Below are 23,486 nucleotides of genomic sequence, written 5' to 3'. Positions count from 1 at the left end.
GGGCCGAGTGGCTGGAAAGCTGCCCAGAGGAAAAGGACCTGGGGTGCTGATTGACAGCCGGCTGAACATGAGCCGGCAGTGTGCCCAGGTGGCCAAGAAGACCAATGCCATCCTGGCCTGTATCGGACATAGTGTGGCCAGCAGAACTAGGGAAGTGATCGTCCCCCTGTACTCGGCACTGGTGAGGCCGCACCTCGAATACTGTGTTCGGTTTTGGGCCCCTCACTACAAGAAGGACATTGAGGTGCTGGAGCGTGTCCAGAGAAGGGCAACGAAGCTGGTGAAGGGCCTGGAGCACAAGTCTTATGAGGAGCGGCTGAGGGAACAGGGGTTGTTTAGTCTGGAGAAGAGGAGGCTGAGGGGGGACCTCATTGCGCTCTGCAACTACCTGAGAGGAGGTTGTAGTGAGGTGGGCGTTGGTCTCTTCTGCCAAGTAACTAGCGATAGGACGAGAGGAAATGGCCTCAAGTTGCACCAAGGGAGGTTTAGATTGGACATTAGGAGAAATTTCTTTACTGAAAGAGTGGTCAGGCCTTGGAACAGGCTGCCCAGGGAAGCTGCCCTGGTTGAGTCACCATCCCTGGAAGTATTTAAAAGACGTGTAGATGAGGCACTTAGGGACATGGTTTAGTGGGCATGGTGGTGTTGGGTTGACGGTTGGACTCGATGATCTTAGAGGTCTTTTCCAATCTTAATGATTCTATGATTCTATGAACACTCCCGCCCAACTTGGTGTCGTCTGCAAACTTATAAGGTAGCATATTTCAGTGAGAAGTATACATAGTAGAAAGCTATGCTTAGATCTATATTGCAGATGCAGTGATCTAGTGAAAAGCTACTGCAAATAAAAAATTACATATTGATAAAAACCCCATTACCATCTTACATTGAAAATGATCTGTTATCGAAAGGTAAACATCCTTCTTAGGGTCTTCCTAAAGGGGCAAAAGGGGAAGGGGGGGGGGGGGAATCCAGTCCTGAGCTTAAAAAGAATGTGGATTCAATGGTAATATCAACACCTTAGTGTCCTCCCTCCTACATGTGCAAGCAATCGCATGTAAACTTTTGGTTACTTAAAGGTTTAGGCAGCATACCTCTTATGAACTGGAAGAGTATTCTAGGTATTATATTATAGAAATATAGCCCTGTACACAAATGTCCTGGTTCTGGCTGGGACAGAGTTAACTTTCTTCCCAGTAGCTTGGGGGGGTGTGCTGTGTTTTGGGTTTAGTGTGAAAAGAGCGTTGATGGCCCATTGATGCTTTGGCTGTTGCTGGGTGGTGCTTGCACCAGGAGGGGAGAGCACAGCCGGGGTGGTGGACCCAGCTGGCCAATGGGGTATTCTATACCATGTGACATCATGCTCAGTATAAAAACCAGGTGTGTGTGGGGGCTCGCCCCCCGTTCGTGACACGCGGTCGGTGAGCAGTTGCATTGTGCATCGCCTGCTTTGTGTATTCTGTTATTGTTGTTGTTCTCATTGTTATTATTACTGTTCTACTTCGTTTTATTTCAATTATTAAACTGTTTTTATCTCAACCTGGGAGCTTTCCTACTTGTGCCCTCCCGATTCTCTCCCCCATCCCCCCCGGGGGGGGGGGGAGGGGGGGCGAGCAGCTGCATGGGGTTTATTTGCTGGCTGGGGTTAAACCACAACAACAAACTTGAGAGGATGAAAATAAAATCACATTACAAATTTCTGCAAAATATTATCTACAGATACAGGCAATGGGATCCATAAGACAAATGTAACCTCTGTAGGTCAGTCCCTACAAAAATATTAATTGTTCAGAAACTTAATGAATTACATAAGGCTCCAACACTCTAGGCTAGAAAAGTAGCAAGTTCTCTCTCCCTCACCCCCAACTCTTACCTTGTGATACAGAAATATCACGCATAAATGGCACTGAAGTAAGTTGAGCAAGCTGCTCTTTCAACTTCTTGACCTCAGCTTGCAGTTGGCTCACATTTCCTTGTGTGTCTTCATTTACCACAGCCTTTCATAAATATGTTAAGAGAAAATTAGGAAAAGGTACAAATAAAAAAATCTTATATTTTATAGGATAAAAGAAAAGTCAAAGACTGCAAAGCAACAAAACTACTGAGAAGTCTTCCATCTTAGGAAAGGAAGAACTCATGGGAAGAGCAATGTTCAGTTTACTGAGAAACCACTAAGTTGCACTTTAGCTAAAAATATTGGTTAAAAAATTTAATGTTTTCTGCAAAATTTTCTCTGGAGCTTTTTGACCACAGCTAAGCTGTATACATCGAAGGCAGTAGTTTCCAGCCAGATGCCAACATACTTTCAAAATCCACTCATGAGAAATTACATTTTGAGAGTTAACATATATAAAAACTATGCACTGAAATACCATTGAATCTAATTTTTTTCATGACAATTTTAATTTTTAATACAGATTTACTTACTTTTTCCAATGAAGTGCTCAGAGAGCAAGCAATGAACACACACTATTACCAGCCATTACCTAGTCCCCAGCTGTTGTACTCTATTCATAATCAAAAGCAAACAAGTCCTTTTCAAAAATCATGCCATAAACATTTAGGAAAGCAAATTTAGGATTTTAAAATAAGTTATATTCATTTAAATTACTGAAAGCACAAGAGTATTTCAATGAAGTTGTCCTGTTTGCAGATGTGTAGTTTAAATGACAAGAAATTGTTTGTTGCAAAAATAAAGACACTGAATAACTCTTACCTTGTTTTTAATCAACTTTGCTCGCTGAGCAAAATTCAGGGTGGACAGTGTTTCACCAAAACACTTGGATCCCGGATGAACATTTGCGATTATACATGTTTTCGCATTACCACCAAGGGAATCCTATTTAAAAACACAGAAGTTAGCTTTATTTGCATGTTTTTGGCTACAGCAGGAAGCAATCCCCTAAGAGCTACTGTGTATCACTTTGAACAAACTGCAGAAGGGATTTTATTTAACAAATCTCCACGCTACTTAAGTTTCTGAAATTTTATTTCAAACGTGGGTATGAAGGATGTGATTGTAAATAAAGACTTCATTTGGATTTTCAAAACCCTGATTCTATATTAATAATAAAAAACTTGAGATATTTGTTATACCTGAACAGCAGAGAGAAAAAAAACAGAAAAAAATTCAGGGAATAAAGTAGATATTTCACTTTAATCTTGGTCATTAGCAGATCAGTATTCGCACTATTTTGAGCCTGTTGATTGTTCCAACCCAACTTCTGGTAGCAATTGCCAAACAAACAAACAAAATCACAAAACAACAGATTCTTGGCCAAGGATAAGAGGAACCTCTCCCTTTTACATGCATGTTTGCAAATACCTCCATGGTAGACAAGTAGCTCTCAAATCTCTGAAGAAGGCAGCAGTTTTACCTAAGACTCTAAAAGCCTAGTACTACAACTTAGCCCACAAGCCTCAATGGCATTTTCTCTGTCTAGCAGAGGTAGTCATGTTTGTGGACTTCTTTGCAGTACAACCACCTGAAAAAAACCCCACTTAAGAAAGTAACAGCTCATACAGTTGCAATTCTCTTCCATTTTCTATGTATTTTGGGTTGCCTTGGAAGAACATAATTCTTCAGAGGTTCATGATTCCAAGATATACATAGAACAGGGATGGAATGATTGGGAAATTTTGCTGTGATCACAACAATACTGTGTTGCAACACAAGTACTATATTATGTACAAGTACTATATTATAATACAAAAATATATTACAGATACTATTCATTACTGTTCACAGAATTTTGGTGAGTGCTGGCATACAAATCTTTGCCTGCTTCCATCTTTGTTTTCTGTTCATCTTGAAAAAAGCCCATAAGCTCTCAGGTAGGAAACTGTAAATTTATCTAATTCTTATCAATCTGACACTTAGCACACATAGGCTAATTCTGGAAATCCTGCCAAACGTTTCAACACATCTCTAAATATTGCATTGTGATACACAGTATTTCCCAAATTATAGGGTTGAAAACATATGCTGCTGCTGCTTCTTTAAAACTTGCAAATATGTGAAAGGAGATTATAAGCATAAATAAATTTCTTGTCTTCAGTTAACAGCAATAAATGGACTATAAGTCTGTTTAGGTAAAAGATATTTTTCAAGCTTTCTTCCGCCTGCCCAATATTGATACAAATTTTTTAATGTACCTGAATTCAGCTTTTTAGAGTAAAAAAACCAACCCAAATATTTTTTCTACACCCCAAGTAGCATATAAAATCCAGAGGATATGTGTTACCCGTAACAGAAAAGTGAGCTTGGAATCCCGGTAACAAATGTGTCTCTGTTTTCCATTACCCACATCAACAAGTGCTGTGATTACTTGGCCCAGGCAACTTAGTGATCTATTTATGTTACCTGCTTCCTAAAAAAAAAAAAAAAAAAAAAAACAAAAGAGAAGAGAACAAAGGTGAATAGATTTGGTGGATGGAACAGGGCAGTACATCTGAAAGGAGAAAGAGGCCACAGATATTACAGAACTAACCTTCAACCTTAGTCCTTCTGTATGGGTGTCTTTCTGTCTCTCAGATCCTGCCAAGTCTACCAGGTTGAGCAGGGAAGACCGAATGTTAACAATCTCATTGTTTTTCTCCATGGATTCCACTGTGATAGTGAAAACTGCATGTGATCTTGAGGATTCTCTGTTCATTGATGTCGATGCTACACGACGGTTTCTCCAGCCCATAGTTAATACCTAAGCATGAAAAAGACATCAAATAATATCAAGTATCTCAGACTGTATCCAGTATTTACATACAGGTGACAAACAGTAGTAAGCATATTTCAGTGTAACAGCTTTCAAAAATCTCAAGGACAAGGACTTTTTTACTTTTTTTCCAATAGAAGTATTTTAAAAGTGAAAAAATATAGCTACAGTCCAACTTAATACAAACACTAATTATAATACGCACTTCTTTTCTCCAAGAGTGCCATTGCCATTTGAAAGCATAACATATTCAATACTGATGTATGTTAGCAGTACACAAGGAAAAAAAATTTAAAGTCACAGTAGTACTATGTGTATGTGTTTCATTCATGGAGAAATAAACCTGACAATTTCTGGAACATACACTGCCTAATTAGCAGGAGATGTAGTTTTCTGTTGCTATTTCAGAGATGTGTAGGGCAAGCATTAGGGAAAGATTACTGTAATTGCAATTCATATGTTCCAAACTCCAGAACTATGATTCCTTAGATGCGTGGGATAGTCAGGAAGCATTGCCTAGAAACAGCTTTTTACACTGTTTTTTGGAGGATGGAGATAGGGGAAGAGGGTGTCACAGACACTGTGCAAAAAATATGTGCTTTAATCAAAGAGGAATATTTACCAAATAAGCATCAAGATAAATAGTCCAAACATTAAAAAGTGACAAAAAATACCTGGTATGCTTCAGCAGCAGATGACAACACCTGTTCAACAGCACCATCAACAAAGACTCCCTTCTTGATGTGTTCTCTGAGAAAGAGTCCAGCTGAAGCAGAATCTAGCAAGTCAAATATCTGTTCATTGTAGATTTCAATAAATGAGCATTTGCAGAGAAAACTCTTTCCGCTGCCAGCCTGTAAAACAGAGTAATTTACACTATAAACAGATTGGGTTTATTAAGTCTGGCATTGTATGGCAGTGAGTATCTTTTTATACATATCTAAAGCTACGAGTTTGCATATATATTCTGCATACTATACATTTCTGATGCCCAGATGACAACCAACACCCAGAAACCTAGATGCATTTTTAGACTCAAAATATAAGCATGCTTATGTCTGAAGAAAGCATACTATAATTTGGTAGAGTACTAGACACAAGCATTTCTCATTAATAAATTTGATGCAAGACAGCAATAATCCTGGAAACTTAACTGCTAGACACTGGGCTTACCAAACAGCCTGAGCTAATCTTTCATGAGGCACATTACTTTCACTGCAATAATAAGTATAAAATAAATGTACCTTTTCTTTTTCACGTTCAATTAGAAAAAATAAGTATTCAAAGCTCCGTGGAATTACACCTCTCAGACTGTGAGTGAAATTATCAGAATCAGATGGTCCTAAAGAGATTTTTAATTTAAAAAAAAATTTAATTAGTACTACTAAAGAATAATGGTTGATCTTTTCAAGATGTCATTATAGAAGACTTCAGCAACCCGGTTTTAGTCAGTTTATGGCAAAACCACACAAGACATGCAATAAAATAAGCTTTCAAGATCTAAGATAATATTCCATAATCAGATTTATATGTAGTCTAAATTATGTTTGTGAAAGTTTATTTTACCTGTCCATAGGTTACCGAAGTCTAAAATAGTATAAACTACTTGGACTTCCATAAAAAACATGTACAGATGTGCAGGTACGTCAATACAGCTACCTTAACCCTGATTTGAAGAATCAGAAAGATGGGGTAGATTTGTCCCCATGTTTAGTTAATTTCTATGTAGTCCTTGAAAACATGTTGGCCAAACTGGTTTTGGTTATTTCAATAATTTTCTAATGTCAAGTACAATATTAATGCATTTAAAATCACCACTGTATGAGGAACAAGATTACAAGTGGATCCCCTCATATACAAAGAAGCCTTAAATTCCTCGTTGGGTAGGAAGCAGTTATTTTGAAAACTCCACTATACCTCAATATGGAAGACCCTTGCATACTAGAATATTTTTCTACACATGCAAGGGATATCAGCCAAACGGGGAAACCAGTAGAATTCTCATTTTTGAGAAAATTTACTAAAAGTGTTTGATTTAATTGAAAAGCTTCTCTCCTGTTAAAAACAGAAAAAAAAATCTACATCTTCAAAAAGATAAAGGAGAGTACCTATATTTCACTCTTTTGATATAAAGCAAGAACAACTACACTGAGCACTACACCATTTCTTAAACCTTAAAGTTATCTGCAGGAATACAAATCTAAATCATCCCTGGTGTTTAGGCAAGGCAACGTTTCAAGTCAAGACAAAAAAAACATTAAGAAACCACTGAAAGATTAAGCTCTCTCATCCACTTACCCATCATAGTAAAGGTTTTTCCTGACCCAGTCTGGCCACTAACAAAAAAAAAAAAGGTCAGATAAAGCTTTATTCTGGCTCTGAATTTTTCATTAATCTGCATCTTCTAAGAAGAACTCACAGCTTAAGATGAAAAAAAAAAATTCTTCTAAACTGAAGATAAAAAGAGATAGAGGCTGAGAAATCAGTCAGCTAAAAAGATATAAAAATAGAACAGCAAATTTGACCATGAAATTCTGTTAGATAAATCACCTTTTCTCTCCCCCACCACCCACCATTTTCTTCCTTATTTCTGTTGCAAAGAGAAATAGTGGAACTTAGCATTAAAATGAAGGCTTTCAAATATATACATTAAACTAATTCTGGGGTCAATCTTTTGGGGTTTATGTGACTCAGCAGTGCATATAAACCCAAAACGAGAAAAATACTTTTAAGTTGAATATATCCTGTATTTTTTAACCATAGTTATTAATCATGCTAGAGAAACTTTGGCAATTTCACTTCATTTTTCCACATTTGTATATTGTAACAAAGACGACTTCACTTCAGTTTTACAAATGCTGTGCTAGGCTAAAAAACCCAGTAAGGTTTTGATTAGATCAGTCCTTCAAGTTAGCATTTTTGACCAAAGTGCTTACTCAGTTTTCAAAATGAAAAAATATTGAGAGTTAATATAATGATATTCATGCTACTAGTCATGGATATATTTCCACCTTGAAAACATTTTGAAAGTTAAAATTATCATTCATGAGTTTTCCCACAGGCAGCTAAGACTCAGGAAAGCGTTGAGGTGGCCAAATATCAAGTTAAAGCAATTTTCATTTCATTTTACTATAGACATACTTAAAACAACGAGCTTTCTCTTTAATAGTAGAATAAAACTTCTAGTTTTTCGACAAACAATAGTAAAATTGAAGTGAGTTTTTAATCCACGTTATTGGCCTTAAATATTAGAAGCATAACACCTACAAATAGATCGTTCCAAAAGAAGAATAGGAAGTACTCTTCAATATTGCAGGAACATTCCCTATGTTGTGCTGCACTAAAGAAGCACTTTCAAAGTTTACTGTAATGTTAAGCGGGCTCTGGCACTTAAAACCACAACTCCTTATTTACACAATCTCCTCAAATGTTGCAATTGCTACGAAATACCATTAAATGACTTACTATGCAAAGATGGTTCCATTATAGCCATTCATACAAGATTCAACAATATTTTTGGCCACACTTGAAAACACTGACTCCTGAAGACAAGGGAAAGAGAAGGCACTTAGCACCAGTCATTTAAGTATCTCTTCTATCAGTGTTTTCTATGCCATAACTTTATAATGTATAAAATAGATGCATTCCTTAAAGTTAGACATGTATCATGATTCCTGGAGTTCTCACAGCAAAACAATACATCCTAAGTCTTTGTGACATAAATCACTCCCTCTGAAAAAATTTTATTCCTTGTTGATAACCAAAAGAAAAATAATAAAACTCAGCATCATAGTAACAGCTTTCAAATATATATTATATTAATTTTAGTCCAGTGTTTTTGATTACGTTATGTCATTTACACCATCAGTAGGTCAACATTGAGCCTATGACACTCAAATCTAGTTAACTTTCAACATTTGCCACTGCACAATGGCATATTCAACAAATCTGCACAACTGTTAACCTCATCTATTTTCATGTATTTCTTAGACCTGCAAGAACAGCCTAGCTACAAATAACGGCCTACAGTGGGTGGGGTTTTTTGGGGGCTTTGTTTTTTTAACCAGAACTAAAAAGAATTGAAGCCTTAGAGGAATTTAAATTATGTTCAGAATTCCAAACACAATATTATAAAAATTAAGTTGAAGGATTTCCTTCCAGTATTACCTGTCACAGATGGACAACGCATCTGTTTAAAAGGCAAATGTATAAGAAGGAAATATAACTAATAGAATATAAACTCTTAAGTTCCTAATATACCAATCACATCTTTAATACCAAGGTACTGACTGACTGCTATTTTTATATGTTTGTCTCAACAGGGGAGTGGTATTTTCTGTCTATGGTATAACTGTTTCTGTACTGTAACTACATATTACCAATCTGTCCACTGCAAAAAATAAGATATAAGGCATTACATCTTTAGAAAGGTTTAACGTAGCAGTTGCCAAAATTTGGGCAAAAACTGCAATAGCATTATGAGATTCTGGAAGTTATTACCTGTGTTGTTTCCATATTTGCAACGTAATCAAAAGTGAAGATTTTTGGCTCAGGCTTTGAATGCAGACGGATGGTGTTTGATGAAAGAACAGATAAACACAAGCCTTGATCTCCATCGGTTAACACAGTTCCCTCTGAAGGGGGACGTACCCTTACATAAACTTTGATAGCATCACCTTCAACACTAAATGAATATTTATGCATTAGATTACTTCGAAATAGATCTATCATCTGTTTGATAAAATTAAATCACAAAAATCAGATTAAGCATGTGAAGTCATACAAAGGTCTCTCCTGAAAATATACTACTTCTACCTGTACACATCAATTCATTACAAGTCAAAGATTTATTAAAGGTAACAATGTGGCAGATTTAAAAACAAAGAACATGAAGTTAGTGGAATTTATTGCTGTTGCATGTAACTTCAGCTCTAAAAGAACACATTTCACAGTGAACTTGAGATATATATAAAACCAGTGTTATAATAAAGGTTTCGGTAGTTTCCAAGACTATGGGCTTCAAGCATCCTTCTTACTACTGGAAGTTATAAAAGACTTTACAAATGGGGCAGATTCCAGCAAGAAAGTGACTAGCATTTCTCTTTGCTGCTCGCAAAAAGGGAAAGAACAATCAATTCTTGATCCATGAGTCCAACCAAGTATAGCAACGCCTACATCTAAAAGCTCCCTAACCTATTTCATCACATTTATCAGTGGATGCACCAGTAAATTTAGCTGGAATAAGTAACTATGCATGACTATACAAGAGCTTTGAGGAGTTCTCGCATAAATACCAATATACCAATATAATATTAAAGAATGAAATTCCTACAAGAAGTGGCAGCAAATTTCGATTTACTTTACTTCATTCTTTCCCAAAAGGCAGTTATAGCACAAGGGTGTTATAACTGTTATTGATTTTTACTTCTGGTAGACAAGAGAAAGGATCAGAATAATTTTAGAAGTGGGGGAAGGACTTCATGACTGAAATGTGGGGTTGGAGAGTGGCAGAGGAAAGGGCTAAAAAGGAACAGCAAGCAGCTGAGAAAGGGAAGATGTTATACTGGATTTAAGACACACCACACTAACTTGCAGAATATTTTTTCATTAGATAATATTATTCTGAGTTGTGGCAGAGACTTTATATTTGGAGGAGAGCTTTTTGTTTTTTGTTTTAGCTTACGACTTCCTCACAGAATTGAATTTCCTCATGGAATATCTCTTCAGAGAAATTCTAGAGTCCAGCTGCAGAGTTGGTGGACAAATGAGAATTTACTGCATGGCAGCATTCCAAGAGGAATCTGATGCCTCAGAACAACACTTCTACTAAGACAACATTTTTTTAAAAACATATAACGAAGTTTGGAGAGAAAGGCAACAATCTTGTGCAGGAAAACATTGAAAGAAAAAACTTTAAGTTATTTTACAAAGTTATACTAGGTTTTGTTTACATTTTTTATACAATGTGATTATTCATATATGGGAACTGGCCAATACTACTTTACCTAGGTGAGTTCAACAAAGGTAGTGCAGAGTCACGTATATCTCCTATAAAATAGAAGAGAAACACACATACAAAAATTAAACAAGATAAAATTATTGCTCAAAACTCCCATTTAAACAGAAAATACTGTAAGCAGTACTGAGGGAGATAAATAGAGAGCCTTATAAATATCCTTTTCATGCATGAATCAGAACTGCACAAAAATATTTAGTAACTATCTTCCTTTGACAGAAAGTTTGCAGTTTCTTGCAAAGGTAGAGAAAACTCCAGTCCTGAAATGTAAGTATGCACACACTTGTAAATCTATGTGCAATAAGTAGTCTCTTAAATTAATGTATATAAGATTTTGCAAGTGTTTTGGAGAATTAGGAACATAAATGTTAATAGTATTATGTAGTCCAATTATATTTTAAAAATTGCTAACTTACTGCTGGACAGGGGGATACGGTTAGAAAGGATGGGACAATACAGCATGAAATAGTTTTACGGACATGACTGCAAAAACTCAATTTCCTAAACCTGCACAACTGAGTAGCTGTATTACTTTCACTTTTATGAAGTAATATTGAGCACTCTGTAATACATAAAGCTCTCCTATATGTATGAGCATCATTTTGCACAGCTTCACATTTCAAGGAGATGGCGTATATTACGCCATAGGTAGATACGGTGACTTATTTTTTACTTAAGAATGAATCTGACATGAAATTATTTCACATAGGTTAGTCAAAATATTAATTAAGTAACATAATCAAATTTAACAAATAAGTAGAATGACAATGAAAGATGATTTACCAAAATATTCCAATAATCAAGACCTTATAAAGTCTCTAAAAGTGCACAGGTTCTATTGTAGGAGGATGCCTTTAAAAGTAGGATCAATAATGGTGTGTAAAAGCACTAACCTTCTCATTAATACTCATACTACATTAACATCCTCCTGCTGCTGCTATGCGAGCCTCCCTACTTTGATTCCCACAATAACATTTGAGAGATGTGCTAACTTGTAATTTATTCTTCAAATCCGCAAGGTATCAAAACGAGCTGGGATAAGAAAAGCAGTGCATTTTAAAACTGAAATCAGACTGATAGACACTTGCACAACCTGTACCTTGGGAAATGACCGACTCTCAGCTAATTTTAATCTCTAGCTCCTGTTTTAAAGTGCTGGTCTCACTTGAACGTTTGTAAGAAACTAGTTACAAACATCATAACTAATTAAAACTCGATAAAATTACAGAAGACGAACTGATAAACGCGGGACGGCCGAGAGCAACAGGGTTTGTAAAGCCTTCCCGCTTGGGAGGGCTGCTTACACGTATCAACCACGAGAAGCCCTTGGGGATATCGGTGCTTCTGGAAGCGCTGGGGGTCACCCCTCTCCGAGTCGCTCCTCCACCCCCACCGCTCTTCCCTGACGCCACCAGGGGCAGCGCGGCTGCCCTGCGGGCACTTCGTGACCGCAACCCCAGGGCATCAGCCCCTCCGTGGGGCACCGAGCCCAGCCAACGCGGCCATACCTCTACCTGATCCTGTTTGTTCCTACACCTGGGTGATACTCCCCCCGGAGGCGGTCGGTTTCAGAGGGCAGAGCCGTCCCTCAGCCGGCCGGGGGCACTGCCTGCAGCGCGGCCTCCCTCACCGAGCCGCCCCGTCCCTCCGTCCCCGCCCGCTCCCCGCACAAGGGGGAACATCCCTCAGCCTCTTCACGGCCGCACAGCCCCACGGTCACCCCGTCCCCCCTCACCTCTCAGGCCGGGAGCCATGATCCTCATCGGCCCTGCCGACCCCAGCGCCAACCCGCTCAGCTCTCCAAAATGGCGGAACGTTTGAATTTGGCGCTAAGAGCCGCAGGCAGTGTAGCCCCGCCCCCTCCTCGAAGCCAGTGTGGGCGCGGCCATTTCGCTCTATATCCTCCTTCCCCGCTCCGGCTTCTCTCCTGCCATTGGCTGAAAGTGCCTTCGCCCCCTTCACGTGACGGGGAGAGTTACGGAGGGGAGGAGGTGTGTTAGTTATGTCCCACTAGGGCCGCCGTCTTCTCGCGCCCGCTGGCCCGGAAGTGCGTGATGGGAGGGTGGCTGAGGGAGGGGAGGGGCGGCAGAGCGGCTGGGTCGCGGGCAGCGGCCATGAGCAAAAGGAACCAGGTCTCCTACGTGCGGCCGGCCGAGCCCGCCTTTCTCAGCCGCTTCAAGCGGCAGGTCGGGTATCGGGAGGGGCCCACGGTGGAAACCAAGGTAACGGCCTGGCCCTGTGCTGGGGCAGCGCGGCCTTCCCCGCCCCGGGCTGCCGCCGGCCCCTTTCCCGTGGGCTTGTGTCGCGGCCCTGCTTCCCTTCCCACCACCGCGGCCGGCCCGTCGCCGGGGGTGAGAAAGGGCAGCGCCCGCTCCACGGGGCTTTCCCTGCCACGATGCTCCGCCTGGGGCCTAAAATGAAGGCGGGGGAGAGACCCCGTCGCAGGAGGTGGGGAAGCAGCACTTCAGGCTTTGCCCTGTAGGGCAAGGGGGAACAGTAGTTACCCGCTGAAAATTAACTGAAACTGTCTTTGTAACTTGTTTTTGCTTCTGTGTTGGAGATTCAAAACAACAACAACAACAAAAAAATCCAGTGCCCCTCCCCGTTGCTGTTTTTAATAATTGCAGCTGTGGTGGTCATGGTGCTCTTTGCAGAGTAGCCAGTGCCGACCCGTCAGTGCCCAAGTTGGTCTCTGGGGGCAACGGGGGAAACAGCAATGATGTCCCAAGTTTAACTGGCCTTACAAAGCCCAAGCAGGAATAAAAAAAAAAGGTCTTTAAGAGTGCAGTAAGAAAATATATTAGAAAGGGTTTAACATCATCTTAACATCATCTTAACATCAGGTCAGCAGACAAACTCCGGTGTGATGGCCGGGAAGGCAGGACAAGGGCAGTAGGGTTTGAACCAGCTTGTTAAAAGGCAGCCTTTTCTGAGGGCAATCTTTTTCTGTTTCCAATGTGCTTTTGCGTGTCTTTCCTGCTAACTGTAAGGTTTTACAGGATGCCTTAAGAAAGAGGCCCATCATTATTTATGACGAGCTGGAATTTGAGATAAAAGTATGTCTTTAGTAAATTTATTATTAACTGTTCCACTTGCTGAGGAAGATTGCATTTTGTCTATCTCTTGGTAACTTCAGTAGATTATGTTAATAGTATCTATACTTCTCCTTTTAAGATGAGCTTTTCAGTTCCTATCATATTGCCAAACTTTCTGTTGTTGCATTGAGGTTTCCATGCTAGCAAGTTTATTTATATAAAATTTTATTCCAAATGATCCTTCTGTCTCAGAGCACAAGTTTGAGAGAGTGGAAACGGGGACATGGTCTTCCTTGTGTCAGTAATGCTTACAATGATTTGCTTAGGGAGCTTTAATAAAAAAGCCACCATGACTCCCTTTCCCTCTGCACTGTTTTGAGTACAGCATAGAAGATTCAAATTTGGACCCAGCATTTAAGATTTTGTAGTGTTGCATGGCAGGCAGTGCTTGTACAGTAAAGATAACAAACAAAAGGAATGAATTTCTTACCTTCCAAGTTCCTACTGTTTTGGTCTTTAATTGAAAGAGCCCATACTGTTTTTTTCTAGGGGACGCTGTGTCTCAGTGATAGAATTGGAGTGCCTTTTGGACAAAGCGTGTTGGGAGGGCCTGGCACTGACGGCTATGCCAGGGCTCCTCGCTAACCTTACTGCAAAAGTGAAACCAAAGAGTACTTACTAGCCCACCCTTAGCTGTTGTGATTTAATGTGGTGAACAGAATTGCTTTTGTTTTTCTTCTGTCTAGAGAGAGCAGCTTCCACTTGCAGATGGTGATAGTGAGAATGGCAGTGACAATGAAGATGAGCAGCCTCAAGTGGTTACTCTGAAAAAAGGGGACTTGACTGCCGAAGAAGCAATGAAAATTAAACAGCAAATCAAAGAGGCCTTAAAGTCAAATGAATCAGGTGAATTTCAAACTACTAATTTCTTGCTTTGTATAGCCAAAGAGAAATAACCCATAAAAGGGAGCTTGGTATTTGCTCAGTTTTCCACTGTTTAATACTAGCTGATTTGATTAGTTGTTTTGAATTTTTCAGCTAAATAATTTGGACTTGTGATTCCTAATCTGAAATCGTTGAGTACATATCCAAGCTCTCTGGCTTTTTGTAGTGTTGTAGTTCTGTGCTTCTTGATTGTGCATCATCCTACCTCCAAATACCACCTTAAGTCTTTTTTTTTCTTTTCTTTTTTTTCTTTTTTTTTCTTTCCTCTTTTTTTTTTTGTTATGGTGTGTCATTGTCCTAGTACACAGTCTTTTGACATGACCTGTTGTAATTTTTGAACTCATTAATTAGTTCAACAAAATTTGACGGTGGAGTGGATGTCTTAAAGGTAATCGTATGCGTTCATGAAAGAGAGTGTCTGGGCAGAAGGAGGAAACTCAGGTTAGTGCTTCAGTAGAAAGAATGGTAGGTGTGTAAGCTCAGTAATGTGTTCATTTAACTGACTGGTCCATGCTATTACTTGTTTAAAATCGTTTCCAGTATGTGTTGTGACTTGCAAATATATTAAGCAAAACTAAACGGATTAGTTGAAAATAACAGACGATACAATAGTGCCAACGAACAGCAAGGTATAGAAAAAAATGTTTCTTTGCTACAAAGAATTAGAAAGCTTTATCTAAGTTATTTAACAGGCTTTTCAAGAATGGAAAGATGGAAGTGGTGTGGGAGAAGTTGCTGCAGTTAGACAATAAAGACGTGAAACTATAGCTGATGAATACAGTTATGTTAAGAATTTCCATCAGTATTCATCATTCAGATATGGTTGACATAAATATTTTGAGAGTCCAAAAACTTCCATCATCACACCGAGTGTGATGAAATGTAGCTTTATTTTTATTTTTTGCTGACAGAAGACAGATTAAAGGTAGATATTACTGTCTCTTGTGGAAATGTTTTGACAATTAAGAATATAGAACTGGAACCTCACAAGTATAAAATAGAAAGGTGATTCATAGAAGCTGTGGACCTTTTCCTTGGTTAGCCATTGTGGTAATTTACAAAGGCTGTAAATTGAGTTTAGAGCAGATTCAGAGGCTAGCACACAGCTATCAATATGACATCCTTAGCTTCTGTCTTTTTCTGCCATTTGGATTCGAAAATTCAGGTTTGTGCTGTCCCTTTGTAGAAGTATGTGTTAAAATTTAAATGGTAGAAATGGTATAAATGGAGACGTCAAATAACAGTAGTGGGAGAAAATACGCTGAGAATCTTAAATTTTTGAAAAGCAGATTGATGAAAAATTCTTAATTTTTAGGTTAGCTTGAAACTAAATAAAACTATGTCCGATTTGTTTCTGCAGGGAGATACGTACATGTAAGGTGTAACCAGCTAGTGGACTGAGGGCTGTGTTTGTATAATTTGAACACCTCTGAGAAAATATGTTCAGCTTACGGCTTACTTCCTGATTTCTTATTATTGAAGTGTAATGCATGTGCTTTGTGTTGCAGTTTGTAAAGTTGTTACATGATTTCTTTTCAAAAATGGGATCACCTTCCTAGTATTGGGAGAAATTTCAACCTATTGGAAAGAAATGGCATAATTCTTTCTAAGCATTGGTTTCCTTTTCATATACACAACTTGAATTTTGAGTGATCACAGTAGGAGGAAAAATGATTTTGTAAGGCTGGGCAAAAAGAAGTACTTGTCCATGAGAATCTATTGAGGTGGAGTCCATGCTGTGAAAAAAGCCCAAAAGAGTTACCAAGTTGAATACACGGTATGAAATGGAAGTGTATTTGAATAGAGTAACTGAACTTCTTTGGTGGAAAAAGACGTTCTTAAGACATGATGGTAGTATTGAGTCTCTGTAGGACTTTGGCACCTCTGCTTATTACCCCTTCAGCCCTTCAGTAATAACTTGCATTTGGAGGAAAAAACCCCACAACAGTAAGTAGCAGGAGTGTTGAATCACTGTGCTCTGGGGACTGCTGCCCTCTTTTCTACATTATTGTGTTACTATTTGTTCATATGCCTTTGCTGTTAATATGAGGTCTTGGCCTCCTTTTCCTTTTTTTGGCTAATGGGAATAAACAGGGTAAGTGCTACCATGTTCCTCTGCTATGGAGAGGACCTAGTGTGAAATTTTTAATGAAGGCGTGGGTGACTGTGCTACAGCTTGCTGAAGGCTTTTTTGAGTCTTTGTCCAGCTTTGCACTGTCAGTCTGATCTCTAGATTTGAATTCTGATTTCTATTCAGAGGCAGGTATTTAGACAGCTGGTTACTTCCAGTTTAATAAAGAGAGTTTTGAACAACGTGTTAATTTCTTTTCTTTTTTTTGGATAATTGTCAGTTCTGAAAATGAGAAGCGTAAAGAAAGTTTGATGCTGCATGATTTGATTACATTTCTTGTTGCTTTGATTTTTATCCCAGAGTTGAAAGTGAAATTAATTTAGCGGGTACTAGACCGTAATATATAGCCCAAATCAGATCATTAGTGAAATCACGTGAAGCTGAAAAGGTAGCAGGGAAGTAAATTTTCCAGCTGATAATCTTTCTTTCCACCATGCATCACTGCCGAGGCACTTTGATAGATCATAAGTAATGTGCTGCTAACTATCTGTTGTGAATAGAAACATGGAAAGTACTCAGTTTTGAGGTTCTGCCCTTTCCTCATTTATATCTGCAGTGATTGTATTCATTTGAAGGTCCTTGTCTTCAGGCTTTGCTTTGGGATATTATTCTAGGATTTTCCGTATCTCATTTACATCCTTTCTCCTTCATTTTCTTCTATAACCAGTTTGACACAGTTACACTTTTTTTTTTTTTTCAGGCACCAGCAGTTCCTGTGACTTGCATTTTCTGTTACAGATGAGTAACACTTTGCATTAATTTGGCAAAAACAGCTGATTAATGTCCTAGCTGCTCTTCGTTGCCTCCTAAGGCAGAACAAAATTTAGTGACGCTTCTATGTTGGCTTTTGCAAGTATAGTCACAGGGAACTTTTTTATTTGGGACTGAACCTTTCCTGTATGAGAAAACGCCCTTCCGTATTGAAATATTTTTCTCCATGGAAGACTGACTTAGAGGCTTTTTAAAAAGAAGTAATTTGTTTATCAACAGTCATTTTGCTTAATATTTTAATGCAGCATTTTATAAATAGTTCGTGTTGGTTCAGAGACAAAGAAAAATGGTCTTATGAGAAATTAAATTTGCACGAAAGAAAAGATGGCAATTACTGCAAGATACTTTATCCCAGCATTCGTTATAGTCTATGGAATTGATTTTTCTACTGCTTTTCTAGCTCATCTGGCTTCTGGGACACTCTGATACATGCAGATGACCAAATTTGGCAGAAGGTGTCCTTACTAATTCAAAGTCTTTTAATATTATTCTTGTCTCATTCTGTATGCTGGGGTTGGGGGAGAACAAGAGAGGGGAGAGGCAAGGAGAATACAGTCTATGCTGTCTTGAGTATCAGAGCTCTTTCCTTAGCTTAAGCAGCTGTTATATCAGATACATATTGCAGAGTTCATGCTGCTCTTCATCATGTGAACAGCAGGAATCTAAATCAAAGCTAATTTTACAGTATTTAAGTAACAAAAACTTTCCCAAGTGTCTTCATAAATGATTGAGACTGAATATCTGAGCAAGACTGGCCTTTTTATCTTCACGATACCAGTGTGCAGAATTTCTGTAGTAAATTCTTCCAAAGGCATGCATAGAGATGGCTGGCGAGAAAGCACTAGAAGCAGCCTCTGAAATGCCTGACCTGAACTTCTAACCTTAGAAACCATTAAGAAATTTGCCAGGTTATCATAAATTTTTTCCAACCTTTATAATTGAATAGGCATATCTCTTGAAATACTGTTTGCGCTGCTCCTCCTGTTGTTCCTGCCAGTTTAGTGGCATTTGTGTTTCCTGTTGTTGCCTCATTGACCCCTGCGGACAGAAACTACTGAAAAATGGTGCTGCTAACTACACAAATGACTACTAAATAAAAAATAAACTGAAGAGCAGTGTTTCTTTTTCAGACCCTCATTTCTGCTTCTCTTGTAATACATAACTTGCAGTTAAAACAGAAGAAAAAAATTTCGGCATTTGTGGCTTCTTAAATTGATGTCACTTGTGAAGTGAGTTTTCAGCTCAAAGTCTAATTGTGCCGCTCTTAGTCGACCAGTGTAAAAGTTTGTGATCCAGGTAAAAGCAGCAATGACTAAGAACAGTCAGAATTTGAACTGCTAGTGTAGTTTTTTGACTTTCTTATCAGAACTGGATTTTATTATTTCTGCTGTAATGCTTTTATGTTGGTTGTATTTTACTTTGTGTGTTTCAGTGTGTTTATCAGAAATCCTGTTTTCCATAATTTGTAATCCTGATACAGTCTTTTATCAGGGCTCTGTTTTAAAAACTACCAACACTGAGATTGTTTCTTCAGTCTCTTCTTTGCATTGCTTAATACAAGTCAGTTTTTGGAGGTCACCGATGAAAACAAAAAAGACAGCTGACACATAAGTGTCTGGTAAAATTAGAAGGGATGAGGTGAAGCTTTTACCAGCTGGAAAAGACAATCTTAACAAATCAACAGAAATTTCTTGAGCTGCTACATCAAATTCTTTCAAAAAGCATAGTCTGTCTGTTCTCCCTCCTTCCACAAGTTGCTTAGGTAAGGCTAGGCCTGCTGTGTTTCTTCATCTGCTTCATTCTTTGTCAAGCACTGCCAACGCATCATAGCTCTCTGAAGTTGGCCTGGGTTTCCTGTTGAAAGGAATGTCCTTGAGCATATAATGAAATTTTGACAGTGTTTAACCAGGTGAAGAGCTAAAATCTTTGATGCAGAATGATCCAGAAATAGTATTGAGGCCCTGGAGGTCAGAGCTAAGCTAGTTGCCATTTTGGTGGAGTTTTTGAGCTTTGCTCTGTTTATGCACTTTGCTTATTAAGAGTTTAAATTCCTATTGAAAAGATACCTATCAGTTTCTCCATCTGGTAGACAAGATGAAATGATTTTGTGCAGTTCACAACGTGGGTAGCAGGAGACTAGGGGGTAAAATTGGAATTTCTGACTGCCATTTTTACATGGAGTATGAGTACATAGTTAGTTACCCGATTTATTTTGTGGATATGCTTTCGTTAGGTTTTTAGGGGTTTGGTTTTTCAATTTACCGTTCTCAGAAAACGTAATAATTGCTCTTTAAAAGAGTGTCCAATGACATTTTTTGATGCTCCTCATGCTTATGCAGTAGCTGGTTGCTTTGAAGTCCTATTTCCACAGCTGTACTGGTACTGTATACAGTGCTGACTGGCTCAAGTATATAAACAGTTGGGTCTGCTTATAAGTGAAATTTTTCTTATAGATGCATTTTTTGGGCATAATTTGGCTTATATCATGTGCCTTGGATCTTGTTTAAGTTGGAAGATCTGGGTTTCCAAATAGACATTGTAGTTAACCAACAATTAGTAAGGGGAATTATTTTATATTTAACTTCAGAGCCCAAAAATGAAGGCAGTTATGTGGAAAAATATTTTGAATTTTTAATCCAACTTCTGAGAAGAATGATACATAGTGCATTTTGATTGGTTGGGTGTGATATGTTTTCAGGAATAGTTATTTTTCTCTGCCAGAATTTACCATAGGCACTTCCTAAACTTCTGTATCCCATGTACAGCATCTAAACACCTAAGCTTTCCATGCAGAATTCACAACGGATCCATTGAGAAGTATGCTTATCATATCTACACTTTATTACTGCTGGTAATTCCTTGTAGATGTAATGCTTTTCTAATGCATCAGCACTGAAATATTTTCCCAAAATCTGGTCAGTTATTTTCTGCATAGTAGTATTCTCTCATAAACTACTGCAGAAGTGTGCATTCTGTAGAAGTCATTGACAGAATTGGTGCTTAGTTTTTAAGCTAGGTTTCTTCTTAAAAAGGGTCTGTGAAACTCAAGGAACTATAAGTGAAGTTTCCTAATGAGGTTGATGGTCTTAATCTGTACCACACAACCCTTAAGACACCAGATTTAATAGTTGTATTGTTTGGAATATGCACTGAAGAGTGTTTCAGCCAGTGCTGTGCATGATAACACTGAAATGTTAAGTCCTCTGCCATAATACTTGTGAATTGAGGAAAGAATTCGTGCTAAAGACAAAAGATATTTATTGGTTATAATTAAATAGCACATAATCTTGTCAAACACATGCATATTGTTAGGAAATTTCTGTTGAATAATGAATTTCACAAAAGTACTTCAGGAAAAATATCTTGCACAGAACCTATGGTTCTTTAACATCCTGTCACATATACATTATAAAAATTGCAAACTACTGCAGCATGAGCTATTCTGTCTGATTCATGACTTTACAATTACACTTTTTTTTTCCCAGAAATATTGCTGTTAGTTGTGCAGTAGCTTTCCTCCTCTACCTGATAATCCTGGAAGGGATTTCTCTTGTTTTTAAAATTGTTATTTGCTCTAGTACATGCAGAGGAGCAGAATTAGTCAGTTGGAATAGTTTGGTGATTTTGCAGATACAAAGAAACCCTAAAACTTTCATTCTATACGATAATAAAAGGCAGGTTTATGACCATGTAATCTTTTTAGCTGTCTCAGCAGGACAGGGTATGTTAGAAGAAAAAGAAAAGCTGTGTCTTGTATATGTGCCATTTTGTTCTTTAAAGAGATACCATAATTCTGAAATAAGTGCATTTGTTGTCATGGATTTTACAAATAGTGAAGTGGAATTAGAGGCTCCTCTAAAGTTGTCCTCTCCATTTTGATAAGTGGATGCAGCTGGATTGTGCGGGAAAAGGTCTACTGCTCACAGTCTCTTCTAAGTTAAAGCTCTGGTTAGTGAGAACCCATTTCTAATAGGAACTGCAGGAGAACTGTCTTCAAGGGCTGGTTTCCATGGAGCAGATGTGTGTGCATGAAGGACATTCATCAATACAGACTTTGTGGCCAAAAAATACATTTTCATGATTGTTGTATTCTATCAGTGGTCTCGCTGATCTTGGTCATGGGGAAAAAGAAAAGATAATAGTGAAGGTTTGTATGTGTGTGTGAACATGCGCAGATGAGTTCTAATTTTACTCTCTTTGTTACAGACGGTGAACCAGGACCTGCTGATGGAAAAATTATGTTCAGGAAACCAGCCAAACGTTCATCAGAGAAGTTTTTGGACTTCAATGTAAGTTCAAGTAAGAAGATGAAAGAGGCAAAGAAAAGTAAGAGAGAAGCAACTACTCCTCAGAGTACAGCTAAGCAAATAAAAAATAGCAGTCTTCTCTCATTTGATGATGAGGAAAATGATGATTAGGAGTTGTATTTTTTTATATTTTACTTACCCTTCTAGGGATCTGAGTAAGATTTGAGTGTTTTCCTAGAAATTGAAGCATAGTGTATGAGTCTTCTCTTACTTTGTTATAGTCCAACTGGAGAAACATAGTGTAAAACTAGCAAGAGCTAAGTCTTTGCAGTTCATGTGGAACTGTATGAACAGTATGTCATGTCTTTATTTTAAAAGAGAATTTAACCACGTATGTAAAAGCTATTTGAGGTCACAAATGAGTAGCAAAATATACCTGTACATATCCAGCTTATATAAATTTGCAATCAATACATTTTAAAATGTCCTCCATTACTAAAAAATTATTTCCTCTCTATTTACTGGGCTTAGTTGACAGTTGTGTGTTTTTTACCTGTTATTGTTGACTTGACATTCAAAGATGCCTAAACCCTTGGAAATTGTGCATTTTGGTTATCACACTGATGCGCTTGGTGGTTTGGTGGTGGGGTTTTTTTGAAGTATATTTGTTTCGGTTGGCTACATATGTGTTTATGATTATTTGGGATCTCAAACAGCTTATTTAAAAAAATGTATTTCATCTTTAAGCTGTGGAAAAGCATTATTTTGGTTTTCTTCAAGTAGGAAATTGTAAACAGGAAATGTATGTCAAGAAATGTTATAGCTGTGATACAAAGTTTTAAAATTTTTCAGTTGCCCATGTACAGTGCACTGAAGGTGACCATTTCTCTACCATTTATGTAACAGGATGTGCTGAAATTCAAAATAACACTGAGAGCTGATGGAACTGGGGAGAACAAGGTGGTGGAAATGGGACTAGTGACTTTGAAATTTCCTGGAAGTATGGTGTGTTCTGTAACCATATTTAAGCAAGATCTGAGACTGCTGCAGAATTACAGGGTACACGGCAATGAAACCAGTTCTGCTGCTGCGTGACAGGACATACAAAATTATTTGGGCTGTAAAGCTTCATTGAGGAGCAAATTTGAAGTTGCTGTGTGAAACAGCTGGTTTTAGTTTGTTAATCTGGTATTAAACAATAAATTATGTTTTCTATAAGTGGTCCAAAGATATTTTAATGAAAATTTCAGTGTATAAAATGGGATTTTTTTGTCACCTGATAATGAAGCCTCTTATGACTGCTGTCTCCAAACATACCAGCTTCCTGCAGCATAAGATCAGATGCAAATCTTCATACTATTTCACACTAATTGTGTGAGTGCATGTTACCCTGATTTTGAAAATGAATAGACCTGTTGTCCTTTCAGAAAATTTAAACCAGACCTATAAATGCATATTAAAGTCATGTTGTAGCACTGGTCTGATAATAGAACTGCCAGAGAGGTGCAGTGTGCCAACCTGATTATTCCCATGAGGACATGTTACATTTGTAAATCCATAATTTGTCTGTATTCTGCATATATAAAAAAGAAAATCAAACCTCGGAAGAAGAAATACAGAATCAAAGGT

The 23,486-nt window shown here is 38.2% G+C and overlaps 2 protein-coding genes across 6 annotated transcripts in view; one reads left to right on the top strand and one right to left on the bottom strand.

The window, feature by feature from the left end:
- The window catches only part of KIF15 (kinesin family member 15), a 39,902-nt gene extending 27,334 nt beyond the window's left edge, over window positions 1-12,568 (bottom strand). The window contains exons 1-11 of the mRNA XM_075143199.1: window positions 12,464-12,568; window positions 10,718-10,760; window positions 9,213-9,396; window positions 8,178-8,254; window positions 7,011-7,048; window positions 5,957-6,054; window positions 5,387-5,566; window positions 4,491-4,700; window positions 4,245-4,370; window positions 2,717-2,839; window positions 1,874-1,997 (exon numbers count right to left, since the gene is read on the bottom strand). Coding sequence (XP_074999300.1) covers window positions 1,874-1,997; window positions 2,717-2,839; window positions 4,245-4,370; window positions 4,491-4,700; window positions 5,387-5,566; window positions 5,957-6,054; window positions 7,011-7,048; window positions 8,178-8,254; window positions 9,213-9,396; window positions 10,718-10,760; window positions 12,464-12,491 — 1,231 coding nt within the window. The 5' untranslated portion in view covers window positions 12,492-12,568. The remainder of the gene's footprint in view (window positions 1-1,873; window positions 1,998-2,716; window positions 2,840-4,244; window positions 4,371-4,490; window positions 4,701-5,386; window positions 5,567-5,956; window positions 6,055-7,010; window positions 7,049-8,177; window positions 8,255-9,212; window positions 9,397-10,717; window positions 10,761-12,463) is intronic.
- Window positions 12,569-12,733: 165 nt separating this feature from the next.
- KIAA1143 (KIAA1143 ortholog) lies at window positions 12,734-23,075 on the top strand. Of its 5 annotated transcripts, none has more exons than XM_075143197.1 (5): window positions 12,734-12,950; window positions 14,510-14,669; window positions 17,540-17,578; window positions 21,818-21,899; window positions 22,764-23,075. In XM_075143197.1, the coding sequence occupies exons 1-5, from the start codon at window positions 12,783-12,785 to the stop codon at window positions 22,771-22,773; spliced, it is 459 nt and encodes a 152-aa protein (XP_074999298.1). In that variant the 5' UTR covers window positions 12,734-12,782; the 3' UTR covers window positions 22,774-23,075. The 5 variants fall into 5 exon arrangements, with proteins under 5 accessions (XP_074999298.1, XP_074999299.1, XP_074999295.1 ...); XM_075143198.1 differs by having other exon boundaries at window positions 21,818-21,936; window positions 22,764-22,853; XM_075143194.1 differs by lacking the exon at window positions 17,540-17,578 and having other exon boundaries at window positions 21,817-21,899.
- The last annotated feature ends 411 nt before the right edge of the window (window positions 23,076-23,486 follow it).

This window comes from Calonectris borealis, chromosome 2 (assembly GCF_964195595.1).
Source record: "Calonectris borealis chromosome 2, bCalBor7.hap1.2, whole genome shotgun sequence".
NCBI lineage: Eukaryota > Metazoa > Chordata > Aves > Procellariiformes > Procellariidae > Calonectris > Calonectris borealis.
The sequence above is the reverse complement of the archived record's forward strand: the minus strand, read 5'-3'. Positions and strand labels throughout refer to the sequence as shown.

Excerpts from the sequence above, each read along its gene's own strand:
- KIAA1143 (XM_075143194.1), top strand. The coding sequence starts at position 12,783 with ATGGGAGGGTGGCTGAGGGAGGGGAGGGGCGGCAGAGCGGCTGGGTCG. Across the intron at positions 12,951-14,509 it reads GGCCCACGGTGGAAACCAAG|AGAGAGCAGCTTCCACTTGC; the intron begins GTAACGGCCTGG and ends TCTTCTGTCTAG. Across the intron at positions 21,900-22,763 it reads AGAAGTTTTTGGACTTCAAT|GATGTGCTGAAATTCAAAAT; the intron begins GTAAGTTCAAGT and ends TTTATGTAACAG.